The 18,377-nt window shown below is 34.7% G+C and overlaps 2 protein-coding genes and 1 long non-coding RNA gene across 3 annotated transcripts; 2 read left to right on the forward strand and 1 right to left on the reverse strand.

Annotated features, from left to right (window-relative positions):
• Window positions 1-685: 685 nt before the first annotated feature.
• On the forward strand, window positions 686-5,685 carry LOC307162331 (uncharacterized protein). Its single transcript, XM_079877581.1, has 7 exons — window positions 686-1,040; window positions 3,096-3,398; window positions 3,841-4,116; window positions 4,228-4,347; window positions 4,520-4,560; window positions 4,780-4,905; window positions 5,051-5,685. Exons 1-7 carry the CDS (start codon window positions 986-988, stop codon window positions 5,198-5,200), a joined length of 1,071 nt encoding a protein of 356 aa, XP_079733707.1. The 5' UTR covers window positions 686-985; the 3' UTR covers window positions 5,201-5,685.
• A 586-nt stretch (window positions 5,686-6,271) lies between these two features.
• Window positions 6,272-10,064, forward strand: LOC307162404 (CD48 antigen-like). The gene is made up of 3 exons (XM_079877665.1): window positions 6,272-6,443; window positions 8,180-8,491; window positions 8,778-10,064. The coding sequence occupies exons 1-3, from the start codon at window positions 6,389-6,391 to the stop codon at window positions 9,047-9,049; spliced, it is 639 nt and encodes a 212-aa protein (XP_079733791.1). The 5' UTR covers window positions 6,272-6,388; the 3' UTR covers window positions 9,050-10,064.
• A 722-nt stretch (window positions 10,065-10,786) lies between these two features.
• LOC307162080 lies at window positions 10,787-11,499 on the reverse strand. Its single transcript, XR_013821858.1, has 3 exons — window positions 11,382-11,499; window positions 10,983-11,036; window positions 10,787-10,797 (listed from the first exon to the last, which is right to left on the reverse strand). It is a non-coding gene; the product is annotated as an uncharacterized lncRNA (long non-coding RNA).
• Window positions 11,500-18,377: the final 6,878 nt, after the last annotated feature.

Genomic DNA, 18,377 nt, shown 5'->3' on the forward strand with positions numbered 1-18,377 from the left:
GACTGTCTTCTTCCACAAACAGGCACTGCACAATATTTAGTAAACAGCATGTTTATTGCTTGTAAGTAGCTCGATCCGGTAGCAATCATCATGTCGTCCTATGTTATTTAGCATGTTTGGGCGAATCGGTGGGCGGGGCTAAACAGGCCGTGTTGAAGTAGGCGTTGATCTTCTTTTGTGGAGGCGGTGTTTTATCCTCTTTGACGTCATAGTTCCCCACTTTGAAAAACGAGTCGTTTGCTGAGCCTGATGTCTATAAAAGCTTTTATTGGACTAACAAGGTAGTTTTCAGTTCTGAAACTTACAGGATATTATTATAGTATGATGATCTCTTATATGTCAAAAGCTCAAGGAAAATTTGATTTCTCAGTTCATCACCCCTTTAAGGTTAAATGAGCTGATCTAATAGCTAGTATGGCCTCCTATACCAAATGCCCTTACATTTTTTTGGAGAAAAACTTGTTGTTTGGACTTTATGAGTTTGACTTTAATGTTCTTAAAATGTCCAAGCAATTGGGATGAAATCAACAGCGTGTGGTGAGATTTAACTTTTGGCTTCTGAAAATAATCTGATAGGTTGACAAGCGCAGCCTGCTTAGGTCTGCACTCACACTGCGAAGGTCTAGCGGTTTATAAAAAAAAGAGGTTAGTAACCCTACAGCAGTAAGATCTTCCTTTGTTGATCTCTTAAAGGGGCTTGTGTCGTGCTACAGTAGCATCACTTTGGGCAGTTTGAGTTCAGTTTTACAGATGCAAGGACAGGCTATAGTGACGAAGAGCAGAACAGCAGACATACAGTATAGGCTACAACATTACATTTAGTTTTTGCAATATGCTGTAATATGCATTTTTGGCTAGACCACTTAAATAAGGTTCACTGAGTGTTTCAGACAAAACGATCAACTTCTTCTTGACAAGTAGGTGCTATATCATAGGTATATAGGTGCTATATACCCAGCTGGATCGATCCAATCTGTCTGTTGCAATGGAATTTATTCACCTTCTAACGCTCTTCATGACAATTCTGATCTCCAGCACAGGTATGAAAAGCTGCTCACATGATTAATGGTTAATTATTATTTCTATTATTATATGCAATACATTACAGTATTCATATTTTATTGTTTCATTAAACTGATTTGGAGATCACATGACATCCAAGGAGTAGGTCACTAATATTTGCATTTATTTGTATTATAAATGATTTACAACCGTCTAGGGCCAGCCGTAACATAAATGAATGTGCGCTTACAATCTTATGAATGATGCCAAACAAAAGTAGATTTATTAACAAGAAAATAGTGAAAACCAGAAACAAAAGGAACAAACTCAGGAGTGGAGTTTGGCTTCGGACTTCGACTCTTTAAAGGACACTGTTCCATTAAAAAAGAGCGGTTCGAATGCGGAATCAGCAGTCGATGAAGATGCACATTCTGGTGAACATATGCAACTGTCAACTAGGCCACGCTCTTTGAAGAGTTAGCCTTTCTGCAGTAGATTTCCGTTTCAAAGCAGGACAAGCTGCAATGATGAGGTGCCCAACCTCATGGCAGTAAAAACATTCATGGCTTTCCATACTGTCACTATCTCAGTTATCTTTTTTACTATCTTTATCAACATCTTTAGAATTCCGAGTACGAACATAAGAATTTTGCTTAGCAGGTGACGAAAAAAACCTGCCACTTGGTGAGTGAGCACAAATTCATCAGAGAAAAGCTGCTTCTGTAAGAGTACTTTCTGTTCAAATAAACAATACAAAAAAGAAAGATCTCTACCAATCAGTTAATGAATGTGAAAAAAAATCACTATTTTGTCTGGTTGTTACTTGGTATTAAAGTGACGGATTAATGTGGAATCAGTTAAAATGCCATATTCACAGAGTTTTTTTTTATTTTGTAAATAAAGGGCACTCTTTTGTTAGTGCCACTTCTTTAGCCACACTCTTAAAAATAAAGGTTCTTTATTGGTATTGATGGTTAGATGAAAAATGAAAAAGGTTCATTATAATGGAAAAAAAGTTTTTTTAGGTTATTAAATGTTCTTTACACTAAGGAAAAAAATGGTTTAAGAACTGTTCACTGAAAGGTTCTCTGGGGAACCAAAAATAATTATTCTATGAAAATCCTCTTTTGGAACCTTTAAAATTAAAAGAAGGAAAATTGAGCCTACTCCATATTGAAACTAAGATAACAGCTCCGCCTAGTGGAAAAATGATGCACAACAAATACATAAAAGACAATCTGGGTGTTTGCAAATAGCGATGACGTGTTTTTTGGGCGGAGTCTACCTGGTGGCAGAAAATGACAGTTCTGAGTGAGTCGTCTATGGAAGCCACAGAATAAAAGATCTCACAATTCTGAGAGAAAAAAAACCCACAAAAAAGTATACTTAAGTTCATTTTATTAATTATACTTTAAGTGTATAATATATTTTTAAGTATAATTTATGTCGTAAGTATGCTAAAATCAATGTACTAGTAGTATAGCTACTTATAAGTGTACTATTTCAATACTACTTGGGACTAAAGTGCCCCACATTTTAGTAAATAAAGTATACTTTAAGTATAACAGTAGTAAACTTTTAGTACACAACTAGTTTACAAATACATTTTTTGTTTGTACTGCAATTTACAACAAGTGAACGTATAGGTATGATAGTTTAGTTTAGGATAGTAGGTATAGAGTTCTTAAATACTTGTAACACATTTTTTAGTTTATGAAAGTACACTTTTGTATAGTAAAGTATTAGCAGTTTTATACAGCAAGTATACTTCATACTTAGGCCTCCAGGTTTCACAGACAGGGTTTAGATTAAGCCAGGATTATGACTTAATTAGGACATCTAAGTAGCTTTTATATATACGTACCTTAGAAAAACAACAAGGCATTGATGTATTTTAAGATATTTTACTGTATTTCTGCCACCACAATGTACAAGCAGCTGCAGTGATGTACAGGAACTGTGACGTCTGCTCCCTAATGATCTAAATAAATACATTTAAGGGTTAAAAGCCGTTGTATTATTAAAAGTTAAAATTTAAACCAAGGCATCACACATTTTTTAAAAATAACTTCTCTTCTTGTTTCTCTCCACAGCATCCAGAAACCATGTGTTTGTACAGACGGGAGACTCTGTTAAGCTGGACATCAAAAATAAAACACTGCCACACTTTACAAGATTTGTCTGGCTAAATGATAAATCAGACAGTGTATTCAGATTTTTTAATCCACCTGGAGATTTAATACCTCACAGTTTATATAAGGACAGAGTGGATTTTAACACGGAAACCTTCTCTCTAACACTGAAGAACATGCAGAAGACCGACAGTGGACTCTACACAGCAAAAACAATAGGACAAAAAGAAACAATTGTTGCTGAACACAATGTATCAGTAATAGGTGATTGTTGGACAATTTTTAAGATCAGAATTTCAAGAGTTTCTGCATTAAGATGTAGCAGAAACATGGAGGATATTGTTAGTTGTGCATCTACTTACAGAGTAAAAGTTTACATTGCATTTTTAAAAATCTCAAGTAAATCTGCAGTGGCAAAAATGATTATTATTACACAGAAATGGAAGCAAATACAATGTTTTACATCAACTAAAATATGATGTGATGTGATGCAGTGGTTGTTCTGGTGTGACGAGCAGAAGTCAGCTCACTTCATCTAAAAAGAATCCAAGTAAAGTGTCAAATAGAAAGTCTTCTCACTCAACATCAAGAGAGCAGAAAAGCACCAGGATAATTGTCTTTGTTGCATTGCATTGCTACAACATGCTCTTTAAAAAGTAATTTAACCCATGTCTTCATGCAAAATGTTCTTAAATATGTGTTTCAGATGCAGTGGATTCTCCTGTCCTGAACTGGAACGCCACCATGATCAGTGTTAACTCCTGTATTGTGAATGTCTCGTGTAGTGGTTATGTCCTTACACTCAGCACCAGCTACCACACCAACAGCTGCAGTGAAGAGCAAGTGACATCTACTGAAATGCAGACTCTAACCCTGCATTGTATAGAGAACATAGTTGTTTGTAACTATAGTAACCCAGTCAGCTGGAAGAATGACACCATAGAGATTAACCGCATTTGCACACCTCATGAGCAAACCTTAAGTAAATAACTTACATCATATAATTAATTTCTTTAAAATGTATTCTCAATACTGAGATACTCAATGATTGTTCTGATGGCTGTGGTTGTTAATGTGATGTCTTGCATTTCAGCAGAGAATCCCAAAGAAAGCAACAGTCCTCTCTATTGGCACTTGATCATCGCTGTTGTTCCACTGGTGGTTTTAGCAGCAGTTTCTGTAATCTGCTGCTCTTACAAGAAGCATAAAAAAGGTATTTTTGTCTTAATGAAATAAAAAGGACTGTATCCCGGATTTATTCGAGGTACTCAATCGCTAGCTGAAGGAGAAGCAAAGAACACACACAAATAGTCACACTTACACTTTCTGTGATGACAATAATGATCAGTTGTTTCTTTAAAATAATACTATTCTAAATCTCTTAGGGGCCCAAGAAGAGAATCAAACAATTTATGCACAAGTTCAGGTAATAATCTTTTTGTGCAGCCATCTTAGATAATAAATGCTCTTAATTCAAGAATGAATTAATGAATCCTAACCCATAATTCTCCAGAATGTCAATTTATGCTGTAGAATTATTGGAAATACATCAAACCTCTTCAGTGTCCACACTACTAGCCATGCTGTAAATGTAAATGTAAATGTGCAGAAGGATTTGTGACTGTTTGATTGGATTGTTCCGTAGCCAAAGATTAAAGAGCAAAGACCCCTGGAGATGCTGGAGAAATCAGCGAATCCTCAAACTGTCTATGGGTTTACAGGAGAGCACAAACAAACTCACAATACCAGTCAGAACATGCCTAGTCCTGAGGTAAGAAAGAGAAGAAGACATTTACTTTCCTCATTGCGCAGACACTTAATACATGCGAATACAAAGCCTTGTGAAGAGAGAGAGACAAATAGATAGATGGAAAATATATGTACTTATTTTTTATTTACTGTATGTATATTCACAGATACGGGCACAGGTGCAAACAGAAAATCCCCCCAGCACCACCTACAGTACAATAGGACAACACCAAAAAACATTTCCTACTGAAACAGACAATACAATTTATTCAATAGTGTGTAAATCCTCAAAAGGGAGACAACTTGGTCATTCATAACTGAGGATGAATATATGAAAAATGTGGCTGCAAACAGTGGATGCTGCTGTGTTCATCAATAGATCGTAAACGTGCCATGCACAAGCATAAAAATGGAAGTCAATATATGAGTAATAATTGTATTGTTGTAGTTGCCTGATTTTCATTAAAGTGTTTGTTTCATGTTCTGACTTATTTTTGCAATCATACAGCTCATAATATTAATTGGATTTATATAATCATGTCTCTCTCTTGAATATATCTCTCTTCGTATATTAAATGAGTGTTCCAGGTTAAATGTGATTTTAAAGCACTATTTACAATATATTTTGTCTCATTTACAAAGGATAAGATTTTCAGTCATATTTTTCACAAAACATACATAAACTCATAAAAGTAATGACAGAATTGTTCTTTTGTACACAATTTATGTACAGTATGAAGTTTCATAACATTTGATATTAATGTCCAATAAACAGAGCAATATAAATTTGTTATTGTATATTAACTAAGTGTTGTTTTGTTAACTACTTTAACAAATTAAGCTTTAGTTTTTTATATATTGGATGCGTCTGGGTTGTGAGTCACTGACTCGAAAGTTGAAAACGAAGGCCAGGTGACATTTATATTGATCAATAATTCAGTATGACAAAATGACTGTAATTGGCCACCTAGACATTACATTTTCTTTAAATATATTAAAGACTAATATGGCCCTGTTTCCACCTGGTTAATATGTATTTTTGGTGGTTTGATTCCAAGTGGCCAGTGCTAAATACAGGTGGAAACATGGTCAAATCAAAAAAAAAATGTTATCACTGAAATGAGATCAGCTGCTGTGAAGCACCAGCTACAGAATGTCTGATTTTGTTTTATTGTGGAAAAAAAAAAAGGCCTAGAAAAGTGAAATTAGTTTTGAGAAAAGATCTAGCATCATTTGTTAGCAGATTCCACAGGATGTGGTGCAGATTGCAACTTTTTATTTAGATGTCTTTAAAGTTTTTGTGTAAAAAACTCTTTTGAGTAACACACACACAGACACACCCTTATGATCCATATATTAATGAGAAGGAGATGTGATGAGAAATGAGAAGTCAAAATGTGCTTACACTGTTTAAAACAGGACTTCTGAGGAACTTTCCATTTCCGTTATGGAGTCTCAGCAGCCGTCATTTTCAGTTCTGTTTTTAGTCTTTTCTTTTTGTGAAGATGGCAGTACATCACCTACTCGTATTTCTTCTTTCTCTTCTGACCTTCAAAACAGGTAAACACACATGTTCATTATGTTGATTGATCATTAATGACTATATTGTGACAGTGATGACTGGACAGGGCATGGCTCAGATACGGTCTACGTACATTTATTGGCATTTTCTCTAAATGATACTGCTTTATATAAAATTTTTATACAATTATACAATTTTAACTTATGTCAGTAATTTTGTCTGATTAATTTGTAAAAGTATTCTGAAAAGAAATTGACAAAAAAATGCTAGGTTATTATTATTTTTTTTAACCCATATGGGTTCAGCCTGTTAGGTAATTTTATTGGGTTATTTTTTTATCATTTTTACCCATATGCTGGGACAGTCAGCTCTACCAAACCAATTACTATGGGAGCCGAAGGAATAACTTTTTAAATAACAGTACACATGCATGAAACAATGGGCTCTCTAGATTACTGATAAGTAGCCTTATATTGTAACAAGAAATGTAACAAGTATGGATATATTATTTATTTTTAATAAATGTGACACCTGGATTAATATTAATAACAAGAAATGTGAGACAATCAGTATGAACCAGGACACATGGTTTATGACTAAACTTTCCTCCCTATGAGGTAATCAGCAGCAAATATCTCCAGATATGTGCATTATAGCTCTATTACATTTTGATTATGCCATTCTCTCTTTAAGAAGTTTTATTAAATGTCAAATATATTATTTATTTGATCATGCCTCTTTGAACTTGATCTCGTTCTGTCTTTAAGAATTTCGATTTGTGAACTTGATATCATGCCACAGTTTTTCTGATCATTGTCCAGTGGTATTTAATGTGAATCTCCCAAGTGTATGTCCTTCTGATCCTATGTCGACGGTATATTCCCATATATTCACCCCACTTACAGCATCAGAATTTCTCAAAACGCTTTTATTGCCTAAAGTAAAGCTGTGGATGGCTGAAAATCAAATCTCGCTCAATTGAATGAAAACAAAATGGAACTTATTATTTTTGGTCACACAGCTGGTAGTCAAATGGGAATCGATAACTTATGCCCATGGAAGGGGTACCTGCAGGATCAAGTAAAGAACTTGGGAGTCATTTTTGACTCATCTATCATATTTGAACAACAGATAAAGATTTGTATTGCTTCTTCTATTTAAGAGCAATAGCCAAACTGAAACCAATTCTCTCAGCTAGCGACCTGAAAAAACTTGTCCACACTTATATTTTTTCCCATCTAGATTATTGTAGTGCACTTTATGTTGGGACATGTCAAACACACGTCGCCCGCTTGCAGCAAGTACAAAATGCTGCTGCTAGGTTGTTAATGAAAGCTGGGAAAACGGATACATGTCCTTGTAATCTTTTTTAGTTTACCAATACATTTTAGGATACAGTATAAGATTCTGATACATGTTTTTAAAGCACTTCACGGAATGACGCCAGAATACTTAGCTGAGCTTACTAAGTTCAGGCGTAAGACTATAACTATTCCTTGTGCGTGTCTCAAATTGAAGGGTGATTGTGCTTTCTCTGTCACTGGTCCTAGATTGTGGAATAATCTGCCATTGGATGTTAGATCTTCCTTGACTCTTATTGTTTTTAAGGACCGCTTAAAACCGCATCTGTTCTCTTTGTCATTTTAGTACATTAGTACATGCATGTTTTCATGTTTTGTCTTATTGTTCTGTTGCTTTTTATTGCAATACACAGCACTTTGGAACTACGGTGGAATTCACAAGCTGCAGTCACTCTTTCTCTCTCTCCCCTCAGGGTTCAGTGCTGAGATCTCTGATGTGTTTGTGAAGACGGGAGATTCTGTTCAACTGGATATACAGACACAAGAACTACCAGAGTTTGATGTTTTATCCTGGAGAAATTATAAATCAGAGATTATTGTTAGATATACAACTGAATCTAAAAAAGTAAGACTTCACTCTTCCTACAAGGACAGAGTGGATTTCAATGATAAAACCTTCTCTCTCACACTGAAGAACATGCAGAAGACAGACACTGGACTCTATACAGCAAGAGCATTTGGAGAATCAGAGAATCATATTGCTGCATACAGAGTATCTGTTATAAGTGAGTGTGATTTTGCTTGGCGTTTTCATATCATAAGACTCGTTCATGTTCAGCTTTTTATTCTGTGCAATATTATACTGTACAAGTAGTGAAATGACATGTTTATATCTTTAGAAAAATATAAATTTGTTAATGTGTTTTGGTCATCAGTTTATCAATGAACTTTAAAGTTATACTGTAAAATTACAGTCATGGAAGTCTGTACATGCTGTAAACAGCTATTGAAATTGGACAGCTTACAACAGAGTGATCTATGATACTGTTAAAAAATAAATGTGTGTTTCAGACGCTGTTGATGCTCCTGTTCTGACTGTCAACTCACACTGGTCCAGCAGTGACTCCTGTACTGTGAACTTCACATGCAGAGCTCATGACCTCATGATAAACTCTAGCTATCAGAACAACAGATGCTCTCCAGAGGAAGTGACATCACAAATCAACACTCTCATCCTGCACTGCAGTGCGGAATCCATCATCTGTAACCATAGCAACACTGTCAGCTGGAAAAAAGACAGAATAAACATTACACAGCTCTGTGTCAATAATAAACACTGTTAGACTTTTCAAGGGTTTTTTACAGTAACTTACTGGCAACACTGTTGCCAGTAAGTTACTGTAATTAAGAGTTACAGTACCAAACCGTATTTCAGTTTTGTGTAAATACAGTGCATTACTGTAAAAACGAAGCTAATCAGTACAGTGCATTACTGTAAAAACGAAGCTAATCAGTACACTACTGTAATTATTTTTATTTGTACTAAATATAAATTAGATTTGATCATTTTGATATATGATTAATTTTATTTGTATCCTACATAAGTACTACTTTCATACAAACCAATTAGACAAAGTTATCACAAAATACCATTTTTTTATTTAAAACATTTCGGATATATCACAAAATAAACATGCCTATGCTGGAAATGATGTGTGAAATTTTTACACATTAATGGATGAGTTTAGAGACAACATTTTTTTGTGTTAATTTTAACTCATTCATTGTGTTAATGATTTTAACAAAGTAAATATGTCAGAGAGGTTAGCACAAAGATGTGTAAACGTGTTAAATTAACACATTATGTGCTGTCCTTCACTGCAAACATTTTTGAAAACATACATAAAACCATAAACAAAACATTAGCATTTGACTAAATGAATGTAGAGTCATTGGTTGTTTAGCTTATACAAGTATTATAATGAAATATCAACCATTACATTCATAAAACTGCAGAATATAAATACATTTTTAAGCAGTCAAAAAGGAAATGTCTAACACAGGACAAAACACAGTTCTTTTCACAATACAAGACACGTCCCACCTTAAAAATAATTTCACTTATTTCCAAAAATGTGTTGGATTCATGTACACTGGTGGCCAAAAGAAGTATTTAAGTGTCTTAATGTTTTTGAAAGAAGTCTCTTTGATGCTCAAGAAACATTTATTATTATTATCAATGTCTGACTGTCTACTCCATCTTTTCTACAGCATAGGAGTAAAAATCATCATCAAAATAATCTTTAAAAAGCCAACACAATGTTTTTGTCCACCTTTGTGAATAAATGAACTTCTCCAAAGATTGGTTCCTGTTCAGAACTTGATTGACAACATCAGAATGTTCCCTGGTCAGCATGCGTGCCCACAAACACAAATGTACTCAGTCCTTCAAAGGAGATCCCGGTTCCAAAACTATATGAGAGAGAGAGAGAGAGAGAGAGAGAGAGAGAGAGAGAGAGAGAGAGAGAGAAAATATTAGTGTCACATTATTTTTAACCTCCTTTTTTGTTAATTTTTATTATTATTTTCACAAAAACTTAAGAATATATATTTGTAAACAGCTTTTGTCAATAAATAGCATACAAAAGAACTAAATTAAATTATGCCAGATTAAATTTTAATACTTACAAATCCTAAATTCTGTCCAAAAATGCTGAGATCCATAGAAAAAACGACTGAAATCGATGATTTTAGGCCATTTTAGCTTGTCTGCAGTGAAGGAGTACCTGTTTGAGACAAATAAACAGTAAGACACATGCAAGAAATCACTGTGTGATGATCGTTCTCCTTCCTCCAGTATAACCCACCTGTGCGCTGATATTAGGACCTTCCTAGTCAGGTGGGACTGCAATGGTAGAGTCTTCTGGATAATAAAATATCAAAATAATGCAAAAATATAAACTTAAGTTGTTTAGAATGCTAGATTTGGTATGAATGAATTAGTGAGAGTTTTACTGCAGTGTTTACCTGGATACATTTATCTGGTGAGACTGAACAAAGACAATGGTCCATCTTCTAATTGGTTCATTTGCTGTGTAATAAAATTAGACATAATGCAAAGGTCACTTATTTGATATAAAGTTTATAGAGATTTTATAAGATATTGTAAGCTACCTAGTCTGCACCAGTGGCTCAAAGCAATTTTCACATAGCGTATGCTAATCATTTCAGCAAACTTATCTCAAAATATATCACAAATGGGCTGGCCTAACTTACCTCTGGAATCTTGCTAGAAGTCACTGGCGCGAATTGGCGCTTTGTTGCAGTTGCCTTTAAACACAAAAATGGAAGTAAATATTAAATTCCATAAAAAAAAAAACTATAATATGGTATAGTTTGAAAAATAATGCTAAAACTATAAAGGTTCTCATCAGTAGACCACCATTAGGCTATAAACAGAATTTCACATTAGTTTATTCACATTTATTGTTTATGTAAACGCGTTGCTCGTTGGCATATTCACAATTCAATCTAACAAAGTGTGTAAAATGAAACGTTAGCTCAGTTTACCATGGTAAAGTTCGTTACCGCCATGTTGACGACGAGTAACGTTAGGCTAACGTTAACGTTAAACTGGGCACAATCCTGTCAACACACACAGAAGGTTTTTTTTACCTTGCTTGCTGATCTCTCTCTCGGTGAAGTGAATTCCGTCTCTTCCCCGGGCCAGACACGAACGTCGCGATCCAACAAAACACAGACCCCATTACCTACACTGGATGCTCTGACGCGACACGACAAATTCCAGACAGATGCGCCGCGGCCGTTATATTTCTGACGTAGTCCGATACGAGTCCAAGCGCTCGCGCTAGTTCTGACAGGGGACAAACAGGTTTGCATTTAAAGGTCCAGTCGCTTCAATGTGTCCAATATAGACAGCCTCCGGCTATTAAAGCGTTGTAGACACGCGGTGCAAGGCAAAAATTAGGAAATAAAAAGCACGGTGGAATGTTGCCAGCCAGAGAGGCAGTTACGTCAAATACAGTAGTATACAGCAAATTTAAAAAATACAGTAAGTCTCTGTATGTGGTGTTAGACGTCACAGAAAATTCCCATGATGCAATGGGAATCACAGTTATTTACTGTAAAGAGAAATAGCAGTATAATACTGGGGGATTTAAAGTAAATAACTGTAGAAATTACAGAAAAGTCTAACAGTGAAGGTATATTGCCAAACACACACAAACAATACATTAGGAGTGCAAATGAACATCTCTCAAATCAAATGTCTCAGTTTGGTCACTTAATAGTCTAACTGCTGCATTGCTGAGTGACCTCAGAATACCTGAACTGACAACTACAGTAATGAAGTGTGTCTCACTTTTCAGAAAACAACTCAAGTGACACCAAGACTGAGCCATCTCTCCAGTTGTGGACATATATTTTGGGGGCAGTGTGTCTTTTTTGGGGAATTGCATTATAGTATTTATTGCAAGTGTAAAAAAAGTATGTCCATGTTGACTAATACATATTTTCTATGAAAAACTGTTCTCTGTTCATCAGTTTGATCTTTTGTGCTAAAATAGTCATTGAAAAGTATGTTGAAAATAAATTATAGAAAATAGTTTTCTTTCTTTCTATTTTGGTCAATTTTAATTCTGTAGAAAACTGTGTGAGGCACATCACCTTGAAGGACTCACACATTTAATATGTTTTTCTCTGTAACACTTTATAATACAGTTGCACTATCCATTAATTCATGCTTAACTAATGCACAGATAATCGTATGACTCATGAAGAACTAAAACGTGTATTAATGGTTAGGTATGAGAATGTGTTGACTATAAAGAGTCTATATGATTAATAGATTAAGAAATATACGAATTGCTATTAATTAAATGTGCCATCATGTATTAATTCCTTATTTATATAGCATTAGCTAATAGTGTAAATTAATGCGTTTATTACCACAATGAGTAAAAGCTATGTACTTCAACTTTTAGTTGTCTGCTTTAATTAATCCTTAGCTAATGATTTGCAAATGTATTATGTTATGACTTGTCGAGGCACATGACTATTAAATAACTGTCAAGTAATAAGTCATTTTGGTTATAGGTTATTATGGGGCAGTTGCACATGCAGTGAATGTAATGTCAGAGATTGTGTTTGAAAAATGGTCAGATTAGATTAACTTTATTGTCCGTTCTGTTTGTCACAGAGCAGACATTTTTCTTTTTGACACTGGTGTCATATATAAATACATCCACATAAGTACTTAACAACTCAACACACACTGACAACACAAACACATAATTAAACAGAATTACACTATCCACATCATTCCAAACATATTCCCAAAACATCCCATAACCTAATAATAATAATAAAATAAAATAAAATAATTAAAAAGTGCTATAATGCCACCATTGTCTTGTATTACTAAAAATGCGATTTAAAAGAATCACTGCCATTGGGACAAAAAATGTTTTATACGCATTTCTTAAGGCCAAAGGAATTTGGAGTCTATGCCATTTCAAAAGTAGTGTAAATGAGTATGGTCATTAAATATCTTTCTGCCCAGTGATCTTATTTGCTTGATTGACTATTTGTGAAAATTGGTTCTTCTGTTTAACTGTTAACTGACAGTGTGATTACCATACCATGAAACAATATATGTAAGGACCTATAAACCATAGCTGGAGTGTGTGTGCTAATGTCAAAACTCCTCAATTTGTTAAGACGACCAAAGTGCTGTCATGCCTTCCTATCTACATTACTTTTGATGCTAAGTTTATCGTCAACCCTGCTGTACAGTTTGTCCCTTTATCACGACTGGTTTGTATGCAAGGCCTACTATTCTCGTTTGGTTCCTCGAGCATAGCTCTTTTTCAATATTAAGATAAAAAAACACTATCTACTATCAAACCAAACTACTATCAAACCAATGAATATCGATCATTTAACGGTTTTTGCATAGGGTATCTTGGGCACAGGAATGACAGTGGAATTCTTCCAGGCCAATGGTACAAAACCACTGTCCAGGAAAATTTGAAACAGCCTTGTACACACATGTCCTAGTTGTACTGGGACTGGGACTGGGACTTTGTTCAGGACTTTCCCCTTCAGGCCATCTGGGCCAGGTGCCTTGTGCAGTTCAACTTTACGAAGCACTCTCTCTCCTGGCTATTATAGGCTATTATTGAGTCATGGTCATTGCTTCATTAACATTCAAATCACTTCAATCATTGTCAAATCTTGAATAAAAAAATATTAAGATTATTTTAGGGCTGTCAAAAGATTAATCGCGATTAATCGCATCCAAAATAAAAGTTTGTGTTTACATAATATATGTGTGTATTCTGTGTATAATTATTTTGTAGATATAAATACACACACATGCATGTATATATTTAAGAAATATTTGCATACATATACTGTATATATTTATATATAATTTATATTATATATAAATATAATTTTTTTTATATATAAATAACACATTTTTCTTAAATATATACAAGCATGTGTGTGTATTTATATATACAAATTTAATTACACATAGTACACACACATTAGTGGTGGGCCGTTATCGGCGTTAACGCGCTGCGTTAACGCGAGACTCTTATCGCGCGATAAAAAAAATATCGCCGTTAATCTATTCTCCAAGTTGGGTTGGGAGCTGGCTCAAACTACACAAGCTATGATGACGCAATCTACCCGCGGCCGCGAGGAACACCCGGCTGCAACGCATCATATTCGTCGTCATCTTAAACACGGCTGAAAGTGAAAGCTGGTGTAAAAGATCCGTGCAACATCCATTATTTGGACTTGGTTCGGATTTAAGCCGTCCGACGTAGACTGTGTGGTGTAACAGTTCGGTAAGTTAACACACGACTACTCCGTTCTACCACCTCAAATTCAAAACGAAACATATCACTGAATACCAGCGCGCGCGTATTATTCCCAATATATCTGAGTGGTGTAGAACATAATCTCTGTCTGCGCCCGATTTTAAGAATCGTTGTTGTGTTTCTTTTTAACTGAAAAGACATCAGTTAGACAATATTCTAATTTTAAATTTGGGGTTTCATAAGCTCCAAGCCATAATAAACATTAGACCTACTTAAGTCTCTGCAGCTAGTGTACTTAAATTTTATTTATCTGCAAAATTATGTTGTATACTTACAGTTTTGCACAATATATGTTCTCAAAACTACATACACCCTTTAAAAAAAAAAAACAAAAAAAAAAAAAAACATTTAGCAGTTGTTTAGCAGGGTCTGTGTAACCTGTTCTGAAATGGTTTTATTATAATGTCGTTATCGCAAGAGGCTGCAATGTATATCACAATATGGATTTTAGGCCATATCGCCCATCCCTAATTGATAGCCTATAGTAGTTGATAATAACATAGGCCTACCTAATGTTGCCTACGGACTGTAACAGTACAGTAGTAACCTTTTACAGTCTATGAGTAGAACAGCTTTCTCAAGCAGTTTGTGATGCATTTTGGAAACAGGAGATGAGCCCCTGGTCTAATGCGCCACCTGACTTGAGAAACCCGTTCTCAAAGACTTACTTTTATAGTCATTATTTGGGTAGCACACATATTCTGAATGCCTTCGGCAGAATTCAAATGAGCCATTTTAATCTAGATTAATCTAGATTAATTTCAAAATTAATCTAGATTAATCTAGATTAAAAAAATTAATCTATGCCCACCTCTAACACACATATATTATTTAAACACAAACTTTTATTTTGGATGCGATTAATCGCGATTAATCTTTTGACAGCCCTAGATTATTTGCAAAACAGTGAGATTCCTCATATTGTTGAACTGGTTTCTTTTGTCTACCCATCATTACATTCAAACCCTTCCACACCTCTCTTAAATTTCCTGTTTTGAATTTCTCCTCAAAATTGTCTTTATAATCCTTCTGTGCACCTTTTATCTTACATTTAACTGCTTTTTTATTTTTTTATTTTTTTTTAGCTCTTTTACTTTCTACAAGAAAGCCATTTTCTTCATATTTAAATAATGTTTCAAATCTTGGATAAATTCTGATATTCTTTGTTTGAAAAACAGAATTTGCGCAGAAGTTGACATTGCATCATTCAACAATTCATAATTACTACAACAATCATGATTATTAAAAAATAAGTCTCCTTCAGTACTCTCAAAACAACCTCTTAAATCTTCTATTGAGTCTCTGGACCACATTTGAACCTGCTGAATGGCAGGCTAAATCCTCTTTAATATCTGCCTATATTTTGGTAAGATGGATTACATTATGATCTGAGTGTCCCAGATGTGGATGTAACCTTTGCGTGTATATGCACCTTCCACATTACCAAAACATTTATCCAGAGTCTTAACCAGTCTCATCAGACAGGTTATGTTTTGCTCAAGAATGTGGATATCGCATTTATTGAAGTTGCCAAGCAAAAAAACTGGGTCATCTGCAGAATTGCACAAAAATATCAGCACACCAGAATCTGAACTACTGACAGCTGGATCATAGATAGGTTGTCATGCTGCCTAGTTATTTTTATTTATGTTTGAAATATTTTGGGAGGACATATCATGTGCACCCCTTTCTGTAATACTTGCAGAAATATACGTTATATATGCAGACATATACGTTATACGTTTGTATTGATGCAAGTTTTGCTTCCATCTACAAATAATAAGTGGTTCTCAACTTTTCATAACCTACATGTCCTTGTTTGGTGTCAAAAATTGTCTAGCAAATGAATCAACATTTCCTAAACTAGAGGCATAACCCCATTATTTAACTTAACTAAACACAATATTTAACATTGATATATCCAATCCTTCTGCAACTAAAATCAATCTGAATTGATAAATTACTTTCTGACAGCAGCAAAGACTATGCCTTTTTTTCTGTTGCTAATGCGACAAGATTCATATAATAAACGTCTTGCATGCAGGTTGTGCATGCATGCATGATCGTTTTGAAATTGTATGGTAACACTTAATGCTACTTTTAATAGAACCGTATCAATAACATTTTTCATTAAAAAAAATTTCAGGCTCAAGAAATGCTGAAAAACAACAGTGATGGTCATGTATATGATGTTCCAGATCAGGTGAGAATCATCTAAAAAGTTAACAGGCTTAGTTTATGAAAAAGGTTTTTATGAAATGCTTGTTATATACTTTCATTAAATAATCATGCTTAGCTTAACAATTACTAAAGAAAGACAGTTTAATAAAACATTCACACCTACAGTACAGTAGGTGTGAATGTTTTATTAAACTGTCTTTCTTTAGTAATTGTTAAGCTAAGCATGATTATTCAGGGGACATTTAAAAAATACAACTTTGTATATGCATTTCATAAGATTGAAGACCAGAAACAACCGGAAACAGGAGATAATCGACCCAACACAACCTACAGCACAGTAGGACAACACCAAAATCCAGCAGGCCCTGTCGAAACAAACCTTACAATTTATTCAACAGTGTGCAAACCACCAACCAAGAAACCACCCACCATTTCATCTGAAGACGCATAACATGAAACTGTGTTTGTCACATGGGGAAGTTTCACAAGGGCTGATCTCAAAATGGCATTCAACTCTTACTATCTCTGGATGGTAGAAAAGATAAAAACTAGAGGTGGGCATAGATTAATTTTTTTAATCTAGATTAATCTAGATTAATTTTGAAATTAATCTAGATTAATCTAGATTAAAATGGCTCATTTGAATTCTGCCGAAGGCATTCAGAGTATGTGTGCTACCCAAATAATGACTATAAAGTAAGTCTTTGAGAACGGGTTTCTCAAGCCAGGTGGCGCATTAGACCAGGGGCTCATCTCCTGTTTCCAAAATGCATCACAAACTGCTTGAGAAAGCTGTTCTACTCATAGACTGTAAAAGGTTACTACTGTACTGTTACTGTCCGTAGGCAACATTAGGTAGGCCTATGTTATTATCGACAACTACTATAGGCTATCAATTAGGGATGGGCGATATGGCCTAAAATCCATATTGTGATATACATTGCAGCCTCTTGCGATAACGATATTATAATAAAACCATTTCAGAACAGGTTACACAGACCCTGCTAAACAACTGCTAAATGTTTTTTTGTGTTTTTTTTTTTTTTTTGAAAGGGTGTATTTAGTTTTGAGAACATAGGCTATATTGTGCAAAACTGTAAGTATACAACATAATTTTGCAGATAAATAAAATGTAAGTACACTAGCTGCAGAGACTTAAGTAGGTCTAATGTTTATTATGGCTTGGAGCTTATGAAACCCCAAATTTAAAATTAGAATATTGTCTAACTGATGTCTTTTCAGTTAAAAAGAAACACAACAACGATTCTTAAAATCGGGCGCTTTTAATAAAAACAGATTATGTGCTACACCACTCACTAAGATATATTGGGAATAATACGCGCGCCCTGGTATTCAGTGATATGTTTCGTTTTGAATTTGAGGTGGTAGAACGGATTAGTCGTGTGTTAACTTACCGAACTGTTACACCACACAGTCTACATCGGACGGCTTAAATACAAACCAAGTCCAAATAATGGATGTTGCACGGATCTTTTACACCAGCTTTCACTTTCAGCCGTGTTTACTTAAGATGACGACGAATATGATGCGTTGCAGCCGGGTGTTCCTCGCGGCCGCG

This window comes from Squalius cephalus, assembly GCF_949319135.1.
Source record: "Squalius cephalus genome assembly, chromosome: 7".
Lineage (NCBI taxonomy): Eukaryota > Metazoa > Chordata > Actinopteri > Cypriniformes > Leuciscidae > Squalius > Squalius cephalus.